At 37.4% G+C, this 26,789-nt stretch overlaps 1 protein-coding gene across 2 annotated transcripts; it reads left to right on the forward strand.

Annotated features, from left to right (window-relative positions):
• Nucleotides 1–6,726: 6,726 nt before the first annotated feature.
• Nucleotides 6,727–26,205, forward strand: CCNH (cyclin H). 2 transcript variants are annotated; one of them, XM_036072393.2, is made up of 9 exons: nucleotides 6,727–7,084; nucleotides 9,173–9,295; nucleotides 11,183–11,256; nucleotides 12,493–12,703; nucleotides 16,122–16,285; nucleotides 19,833–19,903; nucleotides 22,416–22,527; nucleotides 25,440–25,515; nucleotides 26,039–26,205. In XM_036072393.2, the coding sequence occupies exons 1-9, from the start codon at nucleotides 6,968–6,970 to the stop codon at nucleotides 26,075–26,077; spliced, it is 987 nt and encodes a 328-aa protein (XP_035928286.1). In that variant the 5' UTR covers nucleotides 6,727–6,967; the 3' UTR covers nucleotides 26,078–26,205. The 2 variants fall into 2 exon arrangements, with proteins under 2 accessions (XP_035928286.1, XP_035928287.1); XM_036072394.2 differs by having other exon boundaries at nucleotides 25,440–25,500.
• Nucleotides 26,206–26,789: the final 584 nt, after the last annotated feature.

Consider the following 26,789-nt stretch of genomic DNA (forward strand, 5'->3'; position numbering starts at 1 on the left):
AATATTTTTAGACTCTCCGCCGAATGTAAGGCATATGTGGGCATCATAGGTGATGTCTAAAAACAGTATCCCTTCCTCAAAGGAGTTTAAGTCTTTGGGGCAGCCACAAGTCAAACAAGGTAACACGGATTATATTTAAAGGCCAAAAGAGTGAAGCAAAGTACGTGCAATGAGTAAGAAGAGATCACAGTAAGCTGAAATACTTAGGCAGTAACAGAAGTAACAGGATTTAAGCTGGATGGACCTAAAAGAAACTTGTATAAACAGAAGCAGTTTGGGGCATTGCAGACAGGGACAGTGACAAGAGCAGGAGCTGAGAAATACATCCCAGTTTGTAGACTAGCAGCACAGGCCTTATAGGAGCCTGGTGGAAATGGAGACTCTTGCTCTTGGCCTGTGAATCAGATTCTGCATTTTACCAAGAACCCTAGATGATTTTCACTTACATTAAAGTTTTTAAAGCACTCGTAGAAAAAGTCAGCAAACTTTTTTTCTGTAAAGGGTCAGATAATAAGTATTTTTGCCTTTACAGGCAACCACTCAGCTCCGCTACTTGGCATGAAAGCAACCATGGATGACAACGTGTAAATGACAAGCATGGTTGCGTTCCAGTAAAACTTTATTACTGTGATGGCTAGTTTTATATGTCAATTTGACCAGGACAGGGGGTGCCTAGATATTTGGCTGAACATTGTTCTGGGTATGTCTGACAATGTTTCTGGGTAAGATAACATTTGAATCGGCAGACTGAGTGAAGCAAATTGCCCTCCTTAGTGTGGGTGGGCCTTATGCAATCTGTTGGAGGCCTGAGTGGAACAAAAGGAGGGTTAAAGGTGAATTTGCTCTCTCTGCCTGACTTTTTTTTTAACTGTGGCATTGATGTTCTCCTGCACTTGGGCTGGAACTTACACCATTGGTTCTCCTGGGTCTCCAGTTTATATACAGCTGATCATGGACCTTCTCAGCCCCCATAATTGCATAAGCCAATCTCTTATAATAAATTGTAAGATAATATATACATAAATATAAATATAAATAAATATATATATTTATAGGATATGTATCCATCTATCCTCTTCCTCTTGGTTCTGTTTCTCTAGAGAACCCTAATACAGTTATGCAGTTATGGACACTAGAATTTGAATTTCATAAAATTTTCATGTGTCATGAAGTACTATTCTTCTTTTGATTTTTTTTAACCATTTAAAAATTTAAAAACTGTTCTTAGTTTTCGGGTCATACAAAAATAGACATTGGCTAGATTTTTGTCTGTGAGCTCTAGTTTGCCAACTCCTGTCTTAGAACACTGAACAGCCAATAGAGATCCTGAAAACATGTGAGCGCTTCAGTTATTTTTATCATCTAAATTCTAAATTCTACAGCAATAGGAGAATAATAACTAAAGAGGTTGGTAATTTTTATTACTCTATAACCAAAGGATATCTTAATCCAATTGTGAGAGAATGAATTTTTTCATCACCTTTTTTAGCCAGTGGGAATGTGGTTATTAATAATTTTTTTAAATGGGTATTAAATTTCACTGTGGTCATGTTGCATGTGTATAAACATAAGGCCAACAAATGAATAAGCATCTCCCATTATTTTCTCTCATAAAGGTAGCCTGGAATAAAAGTATGGTTTCCTTCACTCAACCCAGCTGGAAAGGTGGAGACTCTCTATTACAAGGTACACTGTCATCCTCCTCATTATTTGGGCTTTAAAAATCAACTGCATTGATGCAACTGGAATAGTAGTTCTCAAAGTGTATTTCAAATTCCCAGCATCACCTGGAAGCTAGTTAGAAATGGTCATTCTTGGGCCTACCCAAGACTGGGGAGTGGGGCCCAACAATTTGTGTTTTAACAAGCTCTCTAACAGTTGAACATTAAAGTTTGAAAACCACCGAACTCGAGAGAACTCAAGAGTCCAGATTCCTGGGGCTCCACTCTAGATGTATTGAATGGAAACCTCTGGTTTGCATTTAACAAGCTCCCAGATGACCATTAGATTCATCTGTATTTCAAAGTCACGACTTCTGAGTTGGCTGCTTTTCTTTCATCCCACCACCCCATCCAACCTGTAGGGCTTTGCCAAGTTCTATACATTTTACATTTGCAAAAGACTTCCAAACCTAATGCTAATCATCAGAAAAACCTGATTAAAAAAAAAACTAAAAACCAAAAAACACAGACTCCCAGGCCCTGCTCCAGAATTACACACAAAAACATATTAAATAAATGTATTACATCTCCTATAGCATATATCATATGTTATAGGATATGTATGATACACATGATATCTATCTGGGAGCATAGTGAGGAATTCACCTTTATATTCCTGATCTGATGTAGGAACTCAAAGAGTAGACTTTTGGGCCTCACCATTAGAATTGACCCCCTTATTCTATTTTAATGTAGACCTCATAAAGTCCTCATTATTAAAACAATCACAGATGATTTCCAGATTAAAGTACTGCAATTCTGATAATTTTTCTCTCCCACTCAAAATTTTTGACATTATTACATACAAATTACTTGGCTTCACATTCAACACCCTCTGCTAATCTTCTTACTAATTCATATCTCTGTTAACTCACCTTATTCTCCAACCAAGCTATGTTCTTTTCTGTCTCTACACATTGTACTTTGTGCCCCTCTACTTTGCCCAAGCAGATCCCATCCACCTCAAGTGTCACCTCCCTCAATATCAATAACAAAATCAAATTCATATTAGTATTATATCCTCCAGTTAGCCTGTTCTAGATGTCCGTTAGGTAATAACTAACATTTATTGAATAATTTGTAGAAGCCAGTTACTCTGCTATGTCTTCATATGCATTAACTAATTTAATTTTTGTAACTATTTTATTAGGTAACTACAACTCTTTCCTTCACTGTTTGAAAAATGAAATTCAGGGTAAAATAGATTGAAGTGATTTTCCCAAGAATACTCAGTAGCAAATAGAAAAGCTGGGATTCTGATTTCATATCCTGAGCTCTGAAATTCTAGATTTACTGAGTCACAAATGAAATCTTTCCACCCTGTTAAATTGCTATAAAATTGTGTTGGAAATGATTATGTGGTATTCTATACAATAGATGTATTCACTGTTTATTAATGGGTATAAAAGAAGGATAAGGTGGTAACAGATCACTCCCAAACACGGTTGCAAGAGAACTAAGCCCAATGCTTTTTGGGGGGCGTGGGGGGGTGGTTAACAGTGATTAAAACAACACCACCACCACCACACAGAAATTACCTTCATGATGACCACCTAACTCTATCAGAAGAGACACTAAGCCTTTGGACTGAAACATAGCTAGTAGGGGTTGAATGAACTAGGCTCTGGGTTTTTCACTGTTTTCAAACCACATAAAGATCTTGTCTACATTAATACCAGGTATCAGCACTTAGGGATAAGAAGTCTTACTACACCACTCCCTGTTGGGCTCTACCCAAGGTTACTGTCATTGAGAGGGGCCTGTATTTGTGCATGTCATAGTCATTCTACTACAGTCTAAGGATCCTGAGATAGGGACTGTGAAATAGTCCATTTTTATGTCTCCATCCCCATCACCACCACCACCCAACAATTAGTACTACGCTTTCAATATAGTGGTAATTTAGTAAGATGCAGAATTGGATATGGATTTATAGAGTTTGTTTCTCAGTGTGTTATCAAGTCTCTTTACACTTTAATTTTAAATAGTCCTAAAAGGAAAGAAAAAAGTGTTTCAATTTGGGAGGGGGGTTACATTTAGATCAAGCATATTTTTTAGATGCTCTTTCTTCTTTTTCTTTCCCTTTAGTATTACTCAGTTTTTGGAGAAACTAGGAATTTGCTACATGCAGTTCTTTTTCTTTTAGCCATAATGTGAAAACTGGGGGGGGGGAGGGGAGAGGGGGTGTCTAACTGCATATATCAAAAAGATTTCCGAAGAGCTTATTTTTGAATATAATTGCCAAGCTATATTTAGAATGTCACATACCCATGTCAGGAGCTGAAGTGGTACAATTGCATGTCAGATTTTAAAGGAAGGAGGATATTGTGTGTTTTTGTGAGCATTTTGTGAGATGTGCTTTATTTTCCCTCCTTTTTTTTTTTTTTTTGCCTCTATGGCCCTGAAATCAGAAACTGTGGATATGAGTATACTGATGTGTTTGGGAAATAACTATAAATTAATCAGGCCACTCAGTAAAATGTTTTATTGGACTACAAAATTATTCGAAGTTCCACATATATTTATTGGTCACTCCCTCACCCTTCTAATTTCCCTTTTCTCCTTTTATTTATAAGATCAAGCAGTCTGATGTTTTTTATTTTTCCCAAAACATTATGACCACTAGGGCAAAACCTGAAGAAGAGGGAAAATTACCTTATAGAGAGAAGAGAGAAATTCCTAATACTGTCATGAGAAACTTCGGCATCACACATGGGTAAGTATAGAGACTTTCCCCCATGACTAGCAGATGACACCTGTTCTGCATCGCCTGATCTCAGATGCATAGTCCTTGGTTTTGAGGTAATGCGTGCAGCCAAAATATTTAGAGTTTGTCTACAATACATACTGGGGCATAATTTAATAACTGCAGCACAATAAAAGAGATTGTGTTTACTTAAAAACTCACTGTAATCTTTCCTGTTAACATTCACTTTCTGGGTAGTGTCTAATGAAATAATCTTTGTTTTCAAGTTTTGAATCTTTCTATTTTCTAGAGAGTATAGATTCTGTCAGTTTGTTTAGTTTATTTGAAACATCTCCATCTGGTATCAGGGAAATTGTAATTTAACTGGGGTGGGAAGTGGAGGGGAATTGACCATGCATTGATAATTTTGAAATTCATTTCTCTCTATTCTCTGAACTTTTACATAAATAAAATAACAAGCATGGAGAGAAACACTTGCTACTTTTTCGTTGGAACTGGAAATGGAACGAGGTAAAGGCACCCAGTTCTAAGTCCACAGTCTGCCTTCCACTGTAGAAATAGCACAAGGAATAAACTTGTGCTCAATAAGCTCAACAGGGGAATGTCACTCAGACATAGTGACTAATGTAGCATCCAGCCTGCTCACCTTAAGAAGAAGAAATCATATGTGAGCCTTAATGTTAGGGCATCAGTAACAACTTTATTCTGTAGCTGATTAATTTAGATACAATTCTTTACACATCCCCAAAATATGGTCAGTGTTAATTTTTGTAGGCTAAGATTTGTTACAGGTTTAAAAAAATAGTTACATCATCAACACTAGCTTTTTAATATTTGTCTTCCTAAATGAACTCTGACACTGAGCAATTTTATTACCACCCCTGTGGAAATCCTATTCTTCCATCTCTCCCAAATGCCTATCTTTGGGTTCCCCTTCACATAAAACTAAAGGAGTTGTCAAATGCCTTTCAGAAAAACAAAAAGAATTGACACAGTATACATAATTGTCATGGGCCAAGTCTAATGTACATACTAATTTATCTAAATCACCTCATTTCCTGCCTATCTTTTGAAAACTTTGTTTTTCCTTTAAAATTATTCTTCCCCATTACACAATATTTTAGGGTGCTTACAATCCACTGGACTCATAACTTGCCATGTCCTTCCTTAACATCATCACATTTTCTCCTTTCTCTTTTTTTAGCCAATGTACTAGTCCAGATTACTAACATATGTTCAAGGAGTGTCTGGATTTCCAAAGTTATAAACTACAAACATACAAGTATGAGGAACTGAAATAACTGGCAAACTCTACCCTCAACTATATCTACCAAAATGAAAAAAAACCAAAACTCTCCCTTAAGCCTCTAAAAACATTTTCATAGAACACAGAGATACCCTGCCACCTCTTTTTACCTATGTAAATTTTACCTGTGTAAAGACCTAAACTCTCTTCAGCTCATCTTTATCTGCTTTTTGTTTCCAGAAAAACAATTTGCTGTAGGTCAGTCCATCTTTCTAACCTGATGTATGATGCACAGAATAAGGTATGCCTAAATGGGACAAATAACAAAACCAGTAAAGGTTTTTGGAATCAATGTAAATTTTGTATCGCAAACGCAATTTGGAAAATACTAGTAATAAAAATTATAAATTTTTACTGAAGAGTCAGTATTAACAATAACTTATTGCAAGTCTCCCTTGGGGCAATAATGAAGATGGGAATTCAAGAAAATCCTAAAGCTACCATACATAGTGCTTCAGATATGGAAATGGGGTAAGATTGGCTAGTAATCCACAGAAGGGGAGGGAAAAGATCACGGGAAAAGGATAGGGTCACAGCAGTGGTAGAACAGTAAAGAACAATACATATGCACTGCTTCTGGCTTTTCGACCAAGTTCCATGTTCTCTGAGGCCCTTGTTTTCAATGTTCCTTCCTTAAAAGTTCCCAGGAATGCTTCTGCCTTAGGACCTTGACTGTTCTATCTGCCCCAAAATCACCCCCCACGTGACTGATAGGCCTACTCCCTCAACTCTTTCAAGCCTTTGCTCAAATGTCACCTTTTCAGTGAGGCGTACTCTGAACAGTCTACTTAAAAGTTGACAACTTCCCAGGTCCTTTGCCCACTTCAGGTTACTCCATGTAAACTGCCCATGTCCGCTTCCACGAACCTCACCTTCCGTCCCTTTCGGACGACCCTGCCTGGCGCTTCTCCTTTAAATGTTGTCGGGAAGGGGTGGAGCCTACGCATACGCTCCTCCTTTCTGTGAAGCTAGGCCCTAGCTCCGCCCACTTGCGTGTCGGGCGCCGGCGGGACGGACCCACGGGATGTTCTCCTCTTAGTCCGCTCCGGAAACGCGACCGCGGACGGAAATATCACATGATCTTAACGTCAACTCGCCCGCGCCGGCCGAACGGACGCTCTCGGTTTCCGCGGGCTGGCGTTTGTGCTTTAGGTGATTTTTTTTCCCTTCGCGGTGTTGTGGCGTTTGGGGTCTTTTTCTCCAGACTCCCGGGGCCTGCTTTGGGATTTCGCCATGTACCACAACAGTAGCCAGAAGCGGCACTGGACTTTCGCCAGTGAGGAGCAGCTGGCACGACTGCGGGCCGACGCCAACCGCAAATTCAAATGCAAAGCGGTGGCCAACGGGAAGGTGAGCCTGGCGGCCGATTCCCTGTCCCGGCCTCTAAACTCTTGAGCAGCTGCTGCCCATCCCCCTTGTCTGTCCTGCCTTCCCTGGAGCTTCCGCACGCCTTCATCTCCGCTGCCCGTGCCTCTGCGGAGCGCGGGGCGTTTTATGTAATAAACAGGCGAGCACTTTGCCAGGTGTAGTGGGTACGGAGACCGACAACGCCGTTAACGTAGTCGAGTGGCAGAGGAGTAATCAGTAACATGGCGAAGAAAAGACTTTGTAGGATGCTACCGTAGTGCGGGACCAGAGCTTTTTATTAGTCAAGAGGATATGGGATATGTCGGGGAAGGCTTTTCCCAGTAGTTGATTGAGAGAAGATGGGGAAGGGACGTTCCAGGCCGACAGAGCCACAGGTGCAAAGAGGTCACAAGTTTTAGGGTTGCAGGGCGGCTCCGTGGAATGCTCCGGATCGTGTGGCAGAAGCTCAATACAGGTGCTTGAAAGGCCGGAGAAGGTATAGGCCAGGAACTTCTAAGCGGAAGTAAGGAGTTTGAGCTTATAATGAGGAGATGGGGAACGTTTGAAAGATTTTAAATGGGAAAGTAGCCTTTCAGTTTCTGTTTTAGAAAGAGACCTCAGAAGACTTGGTGGTGAATGGATCGGAGGGGGCAGGGTGGAGGCAGGGAAACAGGAGACCATCAGTACAAACCAATTGACTGAAGATGGTTTAGACTTTGATCCTGCCAGCCAAGTTCTTTCTGTTCTAGCTCCCACCGGTTTACTCTACTTTCACAAGTTCCACCACCCATTCTAGTACAAGCTTTCCTCTAGCAAGTATTCCATGTTTCAGACCTATTGGTACTGAGCTACTTTACTTTTTACATTTAACTCACGTCTGTTTCATACTGCCTCATTTTTGTGCCGCACAAAGTAGTACGGATTGTGCTGGGTACCAGGCACTATTCTGAGCATTTAGTAAGTGGTAGCCCATTTGATCCTCACAACTATGCCATGAGGTAGATGCTGTTATTATCCTTGCTTTACTGCTGAGGAAACTGATGAGTGGTTGAATAACTTTTCAGGACTGCATTGCTGGTAAGTGGCAGAGCCAGGATTTTGAACTCATTTCTGTTCTAAATCATAATGCCGTGCTGTCTCTATAAAATTAGTTTGTATTAGTATTAGTTTCCTTGGGCTAACATAAAAAAAATTAACACAAGCTGGGTGGTTTAAAACAACAGAAATTTACTGTTTCACAATTCTGGAGGCCGGAAGTCTGGGATAAAGTTGTTGTCAGAGTATGCTCTCTGCAGTTTTTAGGGGAGAATCTTTTCCTCTTTCAGCTTCTGGTAACCCTAGGTGTTCCTTCGCTTCTGCCTCCATCTTTACATAGTGTTCTCTCTGTGTTTGTATCTTCCCATGTTCTTGTTATAAGGATACCAGTCATATTGGATTACGAACCCACTGTACTCCAGTATGACCTAATCTTAACTAATTACATTTGTAGAGACTCTATTTCCAGATGAGGTCACATTCTGAGGTACTGGGGGTTAGGATTTCAGCATACCTTTTTTTGGTAGTCGTAATTAATCCAATAACGCTGCTTAGTAGATATCTGTTTTAAAACTGTTGTATTATTAACCATCTAGTGTATTCTGTGGAGAGTTTATAAAGACAAATGGGAGGGAATATTTTAAGGGTCATAATCATCCTTAAGACACTTGTGATTTTTACCTCAACCTGTGTGACTTAATGACTGAGAAAGGGATGTTGAAAGCTTTCCAAACAATGACAGTGTGTATCTTCTTTTTGGTTTATAATTGACATCAAACTTGTGAGCATATGCACACCCTCTGTCATGATTCTTTTTACCCTAATGAAGCACATGTCCAGCTGACATTCTGAGAAATTGTGAAATGATGGTATAGTTTTAGTTTATCAAATATTTCACTAAAACTATTTTGTGTAATAGCAGCTCTATAAAGAGAAAAATGACGTATGGTATATTTCCCTTTGGTTGGAGATACAAACTAAACTTAATCTGGACAGAGAAAAGTATTTTAAGATTATTCATTTCATTGAACTTTTGTTGTAACTTTTGATCTAAAGGTTCTTCCAAATGATCCAGTCTTTCTTGAGCCTCATGAAGAAATGATGCTTTGCAAATACTATGAGAAGAGGTTATTAGAATTCTGTTCGGTGTTTAAGCCAGCAATGCCAAGGTCTGTTGTGGTAAGTTATGATAGTGATAAAGTATGATGTCCTTTAGCTGACTTCTGAAATCACAACATGTGTAACTCAGTTCTCTATCCACTTTAGGGAAATTTATGTACTCAAGTTTTTGTCAAGTTTTATATTTTTTGATAAATTCCTTAACTTAGGAATTCCTGTATCATTTCTTACAAAGTGTTTTCATTCTCATTTCATTGTCAAAAGAATTTTGAGATCTGCTAGACAGGTCATGACATCCTCATTTTATAGAGAAAGAAAAGATTACTTTCTCTCTGGTTTCTCAACTAATGAGCAATAGAACCGGGAGGAGAACATATACTAGTGCCTTGTCAAGTCTGACAGACACGTTTGAAATAAGTCCTTCATTCATCAGTTGTAATCAGACACCCCAGCTAAAACTCCTGCCATAGGAAGTTTTTAAACCTTGATTAGGAGAAGCTGGAGATTTATCTTTGGGTAAAAAATTGTCTTGTGGTTGTTTCAGATGTATGGTTCTGAGGACTTCATTTCTGTGGGTGTGTTTTCTGTGGTGTGGCAATGGTGAGGACAAACCGGTAGTTTGAATTTTGTGGCTGTAAGGACTTACATGCACTGCCCTTGCCATTGTTGCTTTAGTATGTATTCTTGTTTGTTGAACATAAACTGAGGTTGAAAAGCTGAAAGATAAAAGAGGATTATAAAACATTTTTTCATAATTATCTCACAGGTTTGCTGTGAAGATTAATTATGAAAGTCTGTCTTAAGTGAAAGTCTGTCTTAACTTTTAAAGTTATACAGAGTGAATAACTTACGACACAATAGAGAATAACTCCCTAGGAAATAATCTCCATTTTTAAAGCTGAAAAAAATTGAAGTATATTGAAAATACCAAGTTCAAAAATACTCATAGTGGGGTTTTTTGTTTGTTTGTTTACCTGACCTTCATCTGAGAGATGAAAGATTTAGGAAGAATTTTAGATGGACTTAATTAGTTTCTGTCTCCAGATTTGGTTCTGTGTTTTTCTGATAAAAGAACTATAATACAGTTTTTTTCAGATGAAGAAACTGAATTCTTGCATGAACTTCTTTGTGGAATTTGTCTTATTTATAACTGATGAAGTGTTTTTGTTTTGTTTCACATAAAATGACAAAGCTAAACTTTTTAAAAATAAAAGGAAACATCTTTCTATCCTAAAATAGATAAACGTCTATTTTGTTGGTTCTAGCCTAATGACATGGTGGTTAAAAGTACAGGCAGGTCTTAGTTGAATCCATCCCTGTTCCTTCTTATATGTGTGACCCCAAATAAGACAGTTAACCTCACTGATAGTTTCCTTCCCTGTAAAGTGGTGATAGCAGTACTTCACTAAGCTGTTGTAAGGATTAAAAAAAGATGATAGCTTGGTGCTTGGCAGAGTCTGGCTCATGGGATACAGTCAGATCTACTGTTTAGTTTGGCAACATGATCATGGTTCTATCACACAGATCCAAAGTGGATTTAGAGAGAAGGCTTATTGCCCCAACTGTGTTAATTCTGTCAGTGTTTTCACAAGATTGACTGGTTCAGCTGTGAATATTTGTATGTTTCTCCTTGATTTTTTCTAATCTAGTTGGTGTTTGTTACTCTGAAGTCTAAAATAAACACACATAAACTTTTTAAAATTAAGTCAGTGACCATAGGAAGGGTAACGAGGGTGGGCGAGGAAGGACAACAAAGGGTCTTTTGGCTGTGACATTTCCATAGTAATTCATCACAATTTATTTGATTAAAGAAGAATTAAGAAGTTTTGGTATTTTGTATGGGTAACTTTTTTAAAACAAACCTTTGCATAAGTAAGTTTAAAAAAAATATTTTTAACAAAATTTAATGTGTGTGAATAGATTCTGATAATGTATTTTTAATCTTAGGGCACAGCTTGTATGTATTTCAAGCGTTTTTATCTTAATAACTCAGTAATGGAATATCACCCCCGGATAATAATGTGAGTATAATTCTAATATATTGATTTTCATTTAAGAAAACCTTTATTTGTGTGGATAAAAATGACTTCCTAATAAAGGGTAATCTAGAGTTGCATTCTGTTATGAACTTATACTGTCCTTATACTCCTTATAGATCTATTCCCTCCCTGTAATACTGATGGCATCTGAATTTCAACTTACCCATATTCAAATTCTGTTTTTCTCGAACTAACTTCCTTAATATGTCTTTCTGTTAGTGGCACATATCTTCTCTTTGTTGCTCCGAGAATCATTTGTGGTACCTCCTCTCCTTCTGTTCAGTCGGTTTACAAGTCTTGTAGCTCCAGATTCATTTCAAATGAACAAAGGTCCATTAAAAATAAAGATGAAGCTAGTATGAGACTCATTAAAGAGCCTGCTGTCAATCACATTGTCCCTGTTTATTTTCTCTCTTTTTCATTTTCTTTTCTACCAGTCTAGGTCAGGCCCTTGTTACTTCCAATCTTGATTTTTGTGGTAACTTTATTTCTAGATTCTCACTCTGAAATTTATAGTAGTAGGCATGAGAGTTTCATAGGTTACTGAGGTAATAATCTCTATTGAAATGCCTTCAGAGACTTCACTGATGGCCTTCCACAGTGTTCTTTAACCTGCCTTTCTTCCCCTGCTTCCCATCCTTTCTTCCCAGGTATATCTATGTATACGGTTGTGTTCTTCCATCTACATTTCATAATTCTCAAAGTACTCTTATTCTTCAGTTATTTTTCTAGATATTTATGTTGAACTATATGAAACTACCATTAAGTCAATAATGGTTGAATGCTGTGGCAAGATTATACAGTTCAGGGGCACCTGGGTGGCTCAGTCGGTTAAGCGTCTGCCTTCGGCTCAGGTCATGATCCCAGGGTCCTGGGATCGAGCCCCGCATCGGGCTCCCTGCTCCGCGGGAAGCCTGCTTCTCCCTCTCCCACTCCCCCTGCTTGTGTTCCCTCTCTCGCTGTGTCTCTCTCTGTCAGATAAATAAATAAAATCTTTAAAAAAAAAAAAAAAGATTATACAGTTCATCCTAATTATAGTTTTCTAATGGGTAAAAAGTTTGAACAGAAAACTTTTTTTTAAATAAATTTCCTGCAAAGTCTAGCATAGTCACTTAGAATATTAGGCATTTTTAGAACTTATTTTTAGCAATAAAATACTCAGTTATTTCTTAAAGTATGTACAGATCCCATTCCCGTCCCTTTATTTTTTTCCTCTAGGCTCACTTGCGCATTTTTGGCCTGCAAAGTAGATGAATTCAATGTATCTAGTCCACAGTTCGTTGGAAATCTGCGGGAGAGTCCTCTTGGACAAGAAAAGGCACTTGAACAGATTTTGGAATATGAACTACTTCTTATACAGCAACTTAATTTCCACCTTATTGTCCACAATCCTTATAGACCGTTTGAGGGCTTTCTCATTGATTTAAAGGTAATCTTTTTGATATAAAAAATAAACTAGTAGGATTTACCTTTGCTATAGTCTTTTAACCAGAAAAAAATCAAAATTTTATTATAACTTGTAATCATTCTAATTGTTACAACATAAGCTCATCTAAAACCTGAGTTTAGCTTGGATCTCTAGTGCTATAGTTCTCAAACTGCAGTGCCACCTGGAAGGTTTGTTAGCTCAAGACTGTGGGGCTGCAGTTCCAGAGCTTCTCATTTAGTAGATCTGCAAATACTTGTCCAAGAACTGTAATGAGGACCATTGTCAGTTTAGAGTAATGCTTTTGAAAATTTAAGTTAACTCTTCTAACTCTGAAGTTAGTATACTGTCATGGATTTGATTTAAAGAACCACATAAATTCTTGTTTTTAACTAGAAGATTGCTAAGTGATTTCTATTTTTTAGTGCATTGTGAACTTGAATCAATATGTAGGCATCAAAAATATAAGGAAATAAGCATTGACAAAAGCAACTTAAGTTGTTTTGTTTGGGCCCTGAAAGGGGACTTGGATAGTGTGAGTGAAGTCAAAATGGAAGTCAAAAACTGGTTCATTCGTCTCGGTTGAGTGGCAAAATTTGGGTACGTATCCTATACCAAAACATTGTGCTTGAGGATTAAGACAAGAACAGCCTCAACTCTCATAGGTCTTACAGTCTAATGGGAAAGGTAATCATATATCCAGTGTGCTAAGTGTTACAGAAGGAAAGATATTAGAATACTTTAGAACAGGATGGCAGATTGAGAGGAAGTTAAGACAGTTGTGAGAAAGGGTCATTTAGAGTGAAATTCAGAGCAAGAGTAGGAATTAGGTAGTAGAAGAACATTGCAATCAGAGAGACTTCTTTGGTCAAGGGTCCAAATTCAAGAAACCATGGTGCACTAAAGAACCTAAATAGAGCTTAGAGATAGAGGGGGAGGACTGCCGCGGAGTGCTACCGGAGTGGAAGGTGGAATCTAGACTGTGGAGGTGATACTAAGGATTTTGAATAGAGCAGTGGGAAACCAGCGGAAGGCTTAAGTCTGGGCAGTGGCATAGTTTGGTTTGCAGTTTAAAAAAAAAATCCTGTTGGCAAGCTCTTGCATCAGTCTGCGTCAGCTGTTTATTGCACATACGTGTGTGTCAGGCATAATATGGAGAATAGATTAAAATGGATGAAAGGATACCAGTAAGATGCTGTTAAGAGTAGTCCAGGCAAAAGATGGTGGTTGGTTTGACTTAACAGTGGCTGTGAGTACAGAGAGAGCTTCCTGGACTTATGAGATACTAGTCAGAATCACTAGAGCTTGAGGATTCATTTCATATAGAGATGGAGAACAGAGGAGGAACCCCCAGGTTTCTGGCCTAAGCATATAGGTAATGGTGGTTCACTCCCTGATAGAGGAAACACAGGCATAGCACAGATTTGTTGATGGTGGAGGGGTGGGGTTTGTTGAATCTGGTTTGGGACATAATGAATTTCCAATTCCTGCAAGACATCAGGTGTGTGTGGAGGTACGTGAAGATGGCGAAGCTATAGGTATAGATTTGAGTATTGTTGCTCCTGGAAAATTTAAAGTGGATTGGCCGAAAGGACCATTTAAAAGGTAGTTAGAGAAGGGTGCCTGGGTGGCTCATTCGGTTAAGTGTCCACCTCTTGGTTTCGGATCAGGTCATGATCTCAGGGTCGTGAGATTGAGCTGCACGTTGCTCTGCGAGAATGGAGTCTGCTCGAGATTCTCTCCCTCTCCCTCCACCTCTGCCCCGCCCTTGCTCTCAGGCTCACTCACTCTAAAAAATAAATTATTTTCAATAAATAAATAAAGGGTAGTTAGAGAAATATAAGAAGCTATTAAGGAGACTGAAGAATATCCAGAGAGATAGGACTTTCTGGAGAAGTGAAGTAGAATACTTTTAGAAGATGAGCACAGGTCGCTCTCTAATGCTGTTCAGAATTCAGGCAAAGTAAAAGCAAAAGGATAATGTTTGCTAGATTTAGTGCCAGAAGAGTCATTTGTGATTTTTGTGAAATTAGTCTCCATTGAGTGTGGAGGAAGAAAGCGGATTGGAGCCCGTTGGGGAATACAGGTGAGAAGGTGAGAAAACAAGTATTTATAACCTGGATTAAACAGCTTGATTTTGAAGTGGAAAAAGATGATTGAGAAGATGGGGGATCTCCTAGAAATAGATGAGAGAGATGGCTTTTGTGTTTTGCTTTGTGGAAGAAACTGATGTGGAGCGCTAGTAATGAGAGAAAGCTTAAAGGAAGAAGTGAAAAATAAGTAGCTCAAGTTTCTCTTTGGAGTAAGGTGGAAGGGACTGGCATGGGATTCAAAGCAAAGTAGAAGAATTGGCCTTGAGAGAATAAGTAGCTCTTTGAACAGAGGGAAGAAGGAGGAAAGCATGGGTTGAGGACAGTATTATGCCTAGGGATTGGTGCTGACAGGAAATGGAGTGTCTTTCTTTGTTAAAAGCAGGGATCATTTACAAAGAGCGATGGAGTTTCTGAAAATTATCAGAGACATTGAGACAGGTGGAAAATGTTAAACATGGTCACTAAAAAATGGGAGAACAAATTTTCTATGGAATATTATCATAGCTAGGCATTGTTGAGAGCCCTCCTGAGGTCAGTGAACTTGAATTTATAGTAATAGTACCAGATCTCTTGGTGGTATTGTTTTCTGTTGCAGCACCCAGAAACGTGGATATAGTTACAAAGCAGAAGATTGCTTGATTTCAGCCATTGTTAAAGTTTTGTCTGAAATATGTTGTCAGCATATGGGGGCAGGGAATTCTGGAGGGAAATGAGGATCAGCGGACATTGGTGAGTAGGAGCAAGTAGAGGGATAAGGGGATAAGGGACCAAAGGTTCTGAGGAGGAAATCGGGGAGCAGCTGTGAAGTAATTGAGCAAATATACTGGGGGAAAGGAGTACCTTGGTCAGAGTGGAATGTCTCAATTTGTCATATCGGAGGTCAGGTATTTCAGGATAATAAGACATGGGTGTGACTGTACAGTTGACTCAGAGTATTTTGTTTAGAGTATAGAAGAGATTTCTTAGTGCCTTGGGACATGAATGTGGATATCTGAAATAGATCTGAGGGTTTAGGATCTAGAGTTTAGTATAAGAAGAGTTTTCAAGGAATATGGGCTCATCCATATTTCTTGGGCATATTCTAAAAATAATTCTGTAATCAAACCAAGATCCATTTCCATTTATTTCTTCCCAAAAGTAAACTTTAAGTAGCAGGAATTTCAAATCTAAAGGAGGTGGTGCTTAACCAAGAGAGACACCCAGGCACCCCTGGGGTGTTATTTTTAAGAATCCTGTGTTAAGCATTTTCTTGTTAATACAGATATTTTTAAACTGTTATTACTGCATTAACTCTCAGAAGTGATAACATTTGTAAACTTTCTTTCTAGACTCGCTATCCCATGATGGAGAATCCAGAGATGTTGAGGAAAACAGCTGATGACTTTCTTAATAGAATTGCATTGACGGATGCTTACCTTTTATACACACCTTCCCAAATTGCCCTGACTGCCATTTTATCTAGTGCATCTCGAGCAGGAATTACTATGGAAAGGTATTAATCTGTGTTTTAACTTTGATCAGACTCAGTTTATCCCTTCCTGGAGACTGAGTTTTTTGGGTTTTTTTTTTTATTATTATTATGTTATGTTAATCACCATACATTACATCATTAGTTTTTGATGTAGTGTTCCATGATTCATTGTTTGCGTGTGACACCCAGTGCTCCATGCAGAACGTGCCCTCTTTAATACCCACCACAGTCTAACCCATCCACCCACCCCCCTCCCCTCTAGAACCCTGTTTGTTTTTCAGAGTCCATCATCTCTCATGGTTCATCTCCCCCTCTGATTTCCCCCCTTCATTCTTCCCCTCCTGCTGTCTTTTTTTTTTTTTTTTAACACATGATGTATTATTTGTCTCAGAGGTACAGATCTGTGATTCAACAGAGATTGAGTTTTTAAGTGAGATTCATTTGTGACTATAGTCCTTTATACGTACTGTGGTTGGAAGGGGGTTGGTGAGGGCGACTGAGAGAAGGAATGAAATGACCTTTTATATATTTTTTTTAAGATTTTATTTATTTGAGAAAGAGCGAGAGTGCAGGAGTAGGGGGGGAGGGGGAGAGGGAGGGAGAAGCAGACTGCCCGCTGAGCAGGGAGCCCAGTGCAGAGCTCGATCCCAGGACCCTGAGATCATGACCTGAGCTGAAGGCAGACGCTTAACTGACTGAGCCACCCAGGTGCCCCGTCAGCTTTTAAAGAAATCTTTAAAAATTGAGTGTCTTTGAGCTGAGAGGATCCATTTTATGACTAAAGTAGAAGTAAATCAGGTGATCCTCAAAAGACTGATAGAGTTGTCTGTAGAGAGTGAATGTAGAAGTTTCGTGAACTGGTAAGTAACATGCGCACAGCAAATATGTCTGCCTGGCTTATCATTCTCCTGCTGTGGAGCAGGTATGGCATGTGGAATTCAGTAAAGATCTACTGAATGAATAATGGTTTAGGGAGTGTCCAAATGAATTGCATTCAAGTTGTAGACACCTATAGCTGATGCATAAATGCACAGTGAGAACCAGGCTTTGCGATAAGCCCTTTACCGGAATTAAGTTTACTTGATTCTTTGGTGCAATATCTTGTGCACAGATTAAACATTATTTTCATACTGATTTGTAACTCAAGCACAGGCTAGTAGCAAATTAGATTTTGTAAATTTTTATAATAATTTCTCTATGACCTTTGAAGTTCTGCCTGATCTTATTCCTAGAGAAAGATGATAAAATTTTCTGAACTTAAACTTTCTCCATGTTTGTAATCCCCTCATCCATAATTTCAAAATCCATGATAATGGTGCTTAGCAAACATGAACAGATGTGATTTAGTTTTTATTCAGCTTAATCAGAGTGTTTATATGTTTCCTTACAGAAATATGAATGTAACTGGTCACAGGCTACTTCCCCAGACATCACTGGACTGTTGCACATTTCATGGTACTTTCCCTAGGTTCCTTTTCCAAAACATGAACAATTTATGAATTTCAAAACAAATGCAAGATTAGGGATTGTGGGCTTATGTTTAATTTATGGTATGCCTCTTCTTCACAGACACAGCTCACCAAATGTACATAAATATATACATCTAATCCCAAAGTGATCTGTACCTCCATTTATTTTACTAAGCAGAACTTATCAAGTGCCTTCTCTGTGCCATGCACTGTACTGTCAGAATGAACAAAGCTCTCAATCCTTGTTCCAGTTAGGAAAGATAGCCAGCAGATTGTTGAGATCTATGGAGTTTAGGGGTGCAGGTTCCATTCTCTAAGAGAAGAAAGCCTCTTTTCCACAATTCAGATAGCCAAATGTTTGATTAATCTGTTGAAGCATCAGATCTGATGCAGCGTATATGCAAATTCCCCAGTGGTGAGATTCTTCTTATGTAAATGGAGAGGGATGAAGTTTATGTCATCTTGGAAGTGTAGTTATAATTTCAGATAGCCGAAACTGAAATTGTGGTAACTTGGGCTCATGGCAAATTAAATACACTTTTGAATTTCCCGGGGACTATAAAGAGTTGGGCTTTTTTTTTTCCTTTGAGGAAGTATTTGTAAATCATTCTTAACCTCTGATATACTTTGCAAACTTTGCAGACACATTGGAATTACCTTTACATTCATTGCTGGTTTCAGAAAGGGAAAGCCCTTGTACTGTTATATTCTGGATGATCCTTTAGGTTAATACTCATAGGACGTTCTTTTGTTAGTTCTGAGTTGTCTTCTTTTTTACTGGATTTCGAGATTTATTTTTCATCTCCTAGTTTGACTTCTTAAATATTCCTGCTTGCTTATGGATTTTTTTTTTAATCAAAATATTAAAATTCTAATTCAGGATGGAGATGGAGTTGCTAACTTAAAGGCTTGTAGAAGTAGAATCTGGTCAGCTAACTCTTAGAACCAAATGTATCACTCTTAATGTTAGGAAGTGGAAAAGAAAGAAAGAATAAAAAGAGACAAAAGAAGATGCCAAAAGTGTGAGGGGTTCTAGGGAGAAAAAGGAAAGGAAAAGACTAATAGTTATTTTGAATTACTGATAACCAGAAATGTATTAATTGTTAAGGGAGTTGTTGATTTTTATATCTAAAATTAATTCCCATCATAGATGATGAAGTTGTAACATCAAACTTAGTTATCAAAACTTACGTATCATTTAAATAATCTGGAAAGTTGAAAAGATAGCAACAGAATTCCCTAAAAAATCGTCTATTGTTGTAACTGTACTTCACCATTTATTCATTTTGCCGTTTTTCAGAGAAATTAATAATTTTTTTGCACTTGTGTTTGAAAGATTACTTATGCCTTCACAGTCTGTTCACTTGGGCTTTTATCTATTATATATAAACTTCAGAGTAGCCAAAATATTTAAGTATAGAAATTATTTTTATGCTGCTATCATTGGTTCTGAGAAAAACAGATAATTAGGCTTTATATCCATTTATGGAAAAGTAGTAACACTTTTGATTTGGACTCTATGTAAATATGATTTAATAGATTTGCAAAGCATGAGGATGTTCTTAACTGGTTTGAATACCTATTAGTCCCAAGAGGAGCGCCTGTAGTTGAACTTGATATTAAGGGGAGAGAGAATCCTTACTAGTACCGTGTTCCAGCTCTGCTACTTCCTAGCTTTATATGACTTTGGGCAAGTTACAAGATCATGACTTGTCTGTGCCTGTGACTCAGATTGCTCAAATTGTTCAATTGCTCAAATTGCTCAGATTGTAAAACAAAGATTCATAGAGTTTATGTTAAACACTTAACAGTAGTAATAATCAAAACTTTAAATGTTAATTCATAACCATTTTCCCTCTGGCAAATTAATTTGAACATTAAATATCTTTTAAATTAAGTTGTATTAAATCCTTAAGACTGTAATAGTTATATTTAGTTTTGTGGCGTTCAAAGTATTGTTATTTGATACTTTTAAAGTAAATTAATTTTAAAATTGCCCTTGATGAAATGAACATGGGGGAAACTAATTTATGATGTCATATTTCTCAAAGATGCTATATGTGTTCAGTAGATTAAAACTTTTTTCCTTTCTTTACCAGTTATTTGTCAGAAAGTCTGATGCTGAAAGAGAACAGAACTTGCTTGTCACAGTTACTAGATATAATGAAAAGTAAGTAAAACAGGATACTTTATAAAATGTTCTTCTATTACAAAGCTACTTTCTAAATATCATCTTGAAATTTAACTTGAGATATATAGATTGTTGTTTAGATTTACTTTCATTGAATTAATGGATCATGGAGGCATGAAGGATACATTCGTTGGTGGAGAACAAGTAGAGCGCTCATGAAAGGAAGTAGTTTGTACACATAGAGAACTTACTAGGAAAGTGAAAATAGATTCAGAAAGAGTTAAGATTTAAAACAGAGTCCTTTTGAAGTGTACACAGATATATGACAGGCACAGGAAAAGATCTAAAGGGAACCAAAGTAAAGATAATACTTAAATGTGGAGGTTTTTTTGTAATCAGCTATAATTAGTTAATACACGTTATTTGCTAGTCATGTTGATATTACAAAAGCCGCGGTTCTCCACCGAGTGTGATTTTGCAATGTCTGGGACACTTTGGCTATTAGAACTTGGCGGGGGCGGGGGGGGATTGGCTACTACCGGCATCTAGTAAGAATGCTCCTAAACATCTTATAATTCAGTGTAGCCTCTTGATAGGCTGAAAAATGGCTCCCCAAAGATACCCACGTCCCAATCCCTGGAAACCATGAACGTTACCTTAGAAAGTCTTTGCAGATATGTTAAAGTTGAAGATCTTGAGATGGGGACTGTATCCTGGATATCCAGGTAGGGCATAAACGCATCACAGGAGTCTTTATTAAAGAAAGGCAGAGGGAGGTTTGACACAGAGAAGGCAATGTGAAGACAGAGCACAGGGGAAGATTTGAAGATGCAAACCTTGAAAATTGGAGTGATATGGCCACAAGCCAAGGGATGCTGGCAGCCACAAGAGGCTGGAACGGGGAAGGAATGGATTTTCCCCTAGAACTTCCAGAGGGAACGGGGCTCTGCTGACATTTTGATAATGGCCCAGTGAAACTGATTTATTTCGGGGCTCCAGAACTGAGAGAGGAGAATCCATTTCTGTTGTTTCAAGCCTTACTGAATTTAGAGTAATTTTTAATAGCTGACTCAGAAAACAAATATAGCCCCTCACAACAAAGAATTTTTCAGCCCAAACTGTCAGCAGTGCCAGTGTTGAGAAACCCTGTCTTAATGGTTGAGTTTGAGATTACCCACCCCTCTCCTTTCTTCATTCTTGCCTGTGTGTCACTGAAGGCTCATGGCTACTAAGTTTTAGGATTAAAAGTCAATTGTGTTTGTCCCCCAAACTTTTTGTGCTACTTGTCCTTGTTAACTAAATATGTAGTTGAAATACTGGGTAAACCAATAAAATAGATTAAAAATCATGATCTTGGATAAGGGTAGTAAATGAGGGTACTTTTTATATGTTTTATGTTTCAGAAGGTAAGATGCTTCAGGGCATGTAAATATCATTTCTTGATTCTCTGCTTGTGAGATGATTTTGAGGGCTTCCTTCAGTTGCCAGTGATGGATTTGTGATTTAGGAATTATAAAAGTGTAGGTCTTCAGTTCAACCACTAGAGGGCGCACTTCCAAAGCTAACTGATTTGGCCAGAGACAGTAGTTAGGATCATGGAATTTAGTAGGTAAAAGGAGCTTTAAAGATAACCCACTGTGCTCATTGTACAGTTAGCAGTTTTTGATTTCTTCTCAGTTCCTTTATTTTATTCCACTTGTTGTAACATGAAGTAAGAAAAGCTCTTCACTAAACACTCAGAGCTTTAACAATATTAAGGTACCTTATTCATCATTTTTTGGAACGAAGATATTAAGCCACAAGTATTAATTCAGTTGAAAACACTGCTTTACAAGCCAGCAAGCCCCACCTATTTGGCACATGTGGCTGGCTAATAAGGCCTGGATCTCTCACCATTCCCCTAAAAATTCTTGAGATTTATATTCTTTGGTTTATTGTAGTTGAATAACATAAACAGACCAGGGTAGAGGACATGTTTGCAATTGTAAAGTCACTGACACAGTAGTTTACTTTTAGCCTAAAGAGAATATTTTTGTTTTCTTGGTGATGCTTTATTGTATAGGTTCTGCATTTTGTTGAAGCAAAGGATCATTGACACATTTTTACTAAGCATCTCCCTTTATTACATGTCGTGTAATAATGGTTTCCTTTGTAAATAAGAAGTACAGTCTTTGGGCCACTATCTGTAGTACAGAATGTTATAAATACAGTTGGCAGACAACAAAGCATGTTCACTAAATCATGGATTTTTAAAGCCTTAAACCTGAAAAAGTGACCATGGTGGGATTTGGAAAAAATACTGACTAGATTGTAGAACATGCTTCTTTTTATGCTGTATATGATATGGGCTAAGCAACAGAGCTATAATTACTTGAGGTATGGTATTCATTGGGTTTTAATGCAGAACACTGCAAATCCTGGTAATAATCACATTTCAAGAGTTTTGTTTATTGTTCCCATAATAAGATGGGGATATACTCAGCTCCCTTATGGGAACAGGACTTTTTATTGTCTAGGATAACTAGGATAAATCTTTTTTATCTCCACATAGGTATGAGAAACTTGGTAAAAAAATATGAGCCACCCAGATCTGAAGAAGTTGCTGTTCTGAAACAGAAGTTGGAGAGATGTCACTCTGCTGAGCTTGCTCTTAACGTAATTACGTAAGTAGATGGGAGTGTTATTCAAGGATGGATATAATTGTTACTGAGGCTAGCTCGTCCTTAAATCACTTAATTGGTAAATGTTTGCTTTTGTGGGGAAAAATGACTTACCCATTAAGCTGGATTGTTTTTAACTGAGTGGACGCTTCTAACAGGATTAAACATGAGGTAACAGTTTGGCTTTCATATACAGTTCTTCTCGTATGACTGATGTGTTCTTTGGCTTGCGGGCCCTGTCCCATTACTCCTCATGGGACCTCTAGAGTCTTTTTAGGAAATCTCTGAACCTCTTCTTGCCCTTTTAATGTCTGGGTTCTTTACAGGTCTGTTATCTTGTCTGAGAGAACAAGTATACTGTTTCAGATTTACTTCTGTTCACTAGAGCAGGGAAAGTTGGCCTGTTTTCTTTCAGGGATAAACTTTAAATTGAAGACAGAACAAGTAGGAAAATATGTTGTTAGATATTTTCTTGGCAGCTATAAGGAACACCTATAATGTCTCTTACTGCTTTCTAGGCTGAATGTGGAAATCACAGAATTCGGGTTCTTTATGCTTTGCAAATTGAAGGATCCACTCAAACCTTATCTTTTAGGAGTTTAAAGTTGGGGGTCTGGGCAGGTAATAAGAATGGGAAAACTATTGTTTTCTCTTTTCTGTGGAATACATTCTGATTCAAAAGTTCTACCGTATTTGTTAATATTTAGTGGGAGTTAGCACTGCCATCTTACATTTAAGATGCATCTGAGATGTTTCTGATCTCTGTAATTGGTGAGTATACTGTACTGCATAATGTCTGAGAAACCAGAACAGTGTTGTTCCATGGCCTTCAGATCCAGGTACACATGGCTCAAAGTCCCAACCACACAGTCGCAGTAGGAGAATATCCAAGGATTTATGAAACATGCAAAATGTGCGACTACTTTATACTAGCTATCGTTGCAAAGCATGGCTTAGCATAGAACTTAAAATTGGTAGATCTCACTCGTGGGTTTCAGTGGTAACTCACAGAAATGAGAGTGATAGAAGTAAAGAAATGTCGACTTGAATAAATCAGAGTATTGCAGCACTAATTATATTAATTATATTCTCTTCACATTGATTTTGAAATGTGCTTAGACCAAAGGTTGGCAAACTCTGGCCCACAGGCCAAATGTGAACTACTTTATTTTTTTTGTATGTTTGTTTTAGAAAGACAGAACTTGTGCTGAAACAGAGACATACCAGTTACTTTGCATGCTCTCTGTGGCTCTTTTCACGCTGCAGCAGGAGTTAGGTAGTTGTGACACAAACGGACTGTATGGCCTATGAGGTGTAAAATATTTACGATTTGACCATATAAAGAAATTTATCACCCTCTGGATCAGACCATTGAACTGGTAATCTACCCTTCTAGCTAGGTAACTGAATGGACCATAATCCAAAATTCCTAATTGCCGGAGTATCTCTTATTCCATCTAAGTTTCTATGTGCTTTTTGTACTATGTCAAGGAAATACTGCATCTCTGTGAGTACTTGGGAGGGGCTTTTCAGACGGTCTAAAAAGGACTTTTTTTTTTTTTATCCAGGATAAAATGCAATAAATAACAAATTACTAGAATGAAATAGACAAAATATAAGCTGAAATTTTATTAGATTTCAGTAGTCAGAAAATTAATCGATGGAATTGCTCTAAAATTTTCTAAACACAGTCTGTTTCTGTACTTTACCTTATTGCAAACTGAAAATGGTTCATGGCTGGTCCGTGGACCACGCTGACAGGCACTACTTTAGGACAAAATAATTTCTCAGTCTTTAAAATTCCTTTATCTTTCTTTTTCGTTACACAAACAATTAACTATATTGTCATTACTAAAGTCAGTAAAGGTAAACCAAAGTTCTCTTTGACCAAAACCCAAATTCAGCTGTGACCTCAGAGGTAATATCTAGTTGGTTTACAGTTGCCAGTCTTTTCTCTGCATGTGTGTATGTATGTATGAAGTAAGTTGTTTTTTCTCTTTATTAATGCTTTCATACTAATTGTACAGCTTTTATGGTATCAGTCTGTAACTCCTGCCAGTCTGGGTGAGAAAACATTTATCACATTATTATTGTATTTTAATTTGTATTTCCCCTGTTACTATGAGGCATTGATGTTTCCAGTTTAACAGGCATTTGTATTTCTTCTTCTGTATTGCCTGCTTACAACCTTTGTGCAGTTTTTGGTGTTACTGTCCTGATTTGTAGTTCTTTATATATTTTATATACTTGTCTTTTCCTATATATCCTACAGCTGTTTTCTTGTTTCTTTCACCTTTATGGTATCTTTCACCTTTATGGTATCCAGGAGATTTGTGTTCTGTTTTATGCTTCTACATTTGAATACCTTCTCTTACCCTTAATCTTTATTTTGCTTTGTGTTCAGCAATTAAAACATTTAAAATTATTTGTGAATTGTGAGGTACACATCTCATAATACTAACTTTTTTCAAATAAAATCTGTTATCTACCCGTTTTTTAAAAATTCATAATTTTCCTGTTACACATTCATTGTAGATTAAATTCCTATATATACATCATTGTTTTTTGCCTATCTGCCCTGATCATTGATGCAATTAATTCTTGATAATAACACACTTTAAATTACTTTATCTTTTATATCATAGTGTTTTGATGATAACTGACAAGGGACAGGGCCCCATACTTTATTCTTTCAGATTCTTTTTGCTCTTTTTGCAGTCTTGCACATCAGTTATACTTGACAGGTTCCGTGAGAAATTTTATTAGGATTTTAGTTAGAATTGCATTGAACGTAAAGATTAATTTGAAAGAGAATGTCTTCCTCTCCATAATTCATCTCTTTCCATCTACTGCACCTTATTTTATAGTTTCTCTTGCCAGTTTTAGATTACTTATTGATGGCTGCTCAATTACAGGAAGAAGAGGAAAGGCTATGAAGATGATGATTATGTCTCAAAGAAACCCAAACATGAAGAGGTATGTTCTCCAAAGGTAAATTTTAATTTATTCTTCTTGTAGAATGGTCTGACTATACTGTTAAGATTTAATTTTTCCAGAATGCAAGCATTACAGAAGTGTGGGCTTTGAAGCCTTCATTTTTGTTTTTTGCGTTTTTCTTTTATGTATATTGTCTTGTTGTTATGTCTTGTCTTACCCTGTACTGAAGCGGTATGATAGTTAATTGATGAAGAATCCTTCCTACGGTTATAACATGCTAAATTTCTGCTCTGTTTTTGACTCTCCAAGGATTCTTCTCTTACCCTTTTCAAAAATATTGTACCTTACATGTCAGATATAAAGTAAGGTCACAATTGTAACCTTTACTCCTGTCAATTGGTGTAGTCTTGTGAGACCAAGCCATATTACTGTTAAGATTGAACTATTACAGATTTTCCTGGTTTATTACCTTCCTGTAATCAGAGTAAAAGGAGAAAATTTTCCAGAAAGGTGAGGTAAACAGTGCTGTTATGCTTCAGTATATTGTTATTCTTACTACGTTTTTTTCCCTTCTTAGGAAGAATGGACTGACGATGACCTGGTAGATTCTCTCTAACCATTTGAAATTGACTTTCCAATGCTAACTAATCAACAGAAGGATGAAGCAGATCTGGCATTTAACTTTATTGAAAAATGAAATAACGTGAAAGCATCAAATATATTAAACTTTTCGATTTATTTAAATTTTTGTTTTTTTTTTTCCTTTCAGGATAGCTTTATGTGAAATAAAACATCTGAAAGGAGCCAGAATAGCACCTGGTTTAGTTTTGCCCCATCATGACTAGTATCAAATCAGTCTTTCTACAGTAGTAGAAATTTGTGTATATTTTAAACAAAAGCAGCAAACCTTTTTTTTTTTTTTTTTTTTAGGAAAAAAGGCCACAAAACAATAAAACCGAGTAATCAGTTTTAAACATGCTAGTTTTTTGCCCTCTAGAAACCTTTTTAAATGCCTTCTCAAATGTCATCGTGATATACTTACTTAGCTTTATTGTATGTAACTACTGAACTACCAAATGCACTTCACCTGTTAAGTGCTTCAAGTGAAACTGAAAGCTAGTTACCCAGGGTAATCATAATTAGTATTTGTCCTCAGTTACATGAAAACATTACCAAATAAATTCTAAAGAAGAAATCAAATAAACACGCAGTCTTGAATAGCGCTCTAGATAAAAAGATTAAGTTACTATAGGTCGGCAGATAGTCAAAAATTGTATATTCTGTTCAAAACACATTACTCAGGTGAATCCATATAAATCGGTGTTACA

This window comes from Halichoerus grypus, chromosome 2 (assembly GCF_964656455.1).
Source record: "Halichoerus grypus chromosome 2, mHalGry1.hap1.1, whole genome shotgun sequence".
Classification (NCBI taxonomy): Eukaryota; Metazoa; Chordata; class Mammalia; order Carnivora; family Phocidae; genus Halichoerus; species Halichoerus grypus.

What these genes read in the sequence shown, in the direction of transcription:
- CCNH (XM_036072393.2), top strand. Translation starts at nt 6,968, where the DNA reads ATGTACCACAACAGTAGCCAGAAGCGGCACTGGACTTTCGCCAGTGAG. An exon ending in AAGCGGTGGCCAACGGGAAG is followed by an intron (nt 7,085 to 9,172) that starts GTGAGCCTGGCG and finishes TTTGATCTAAAG; the next exon opens with GTTCTTCCAAATGATCCAGT. An exon ending in GCAGGAATTACTATGGAAAG is followed by an intron (nt 16,286 to 19,832) that starts GTATTAATCTGT and finishes TTTCTTTACCAG; the next exon opens with TTATTTGTCAGAAAGTCTGA.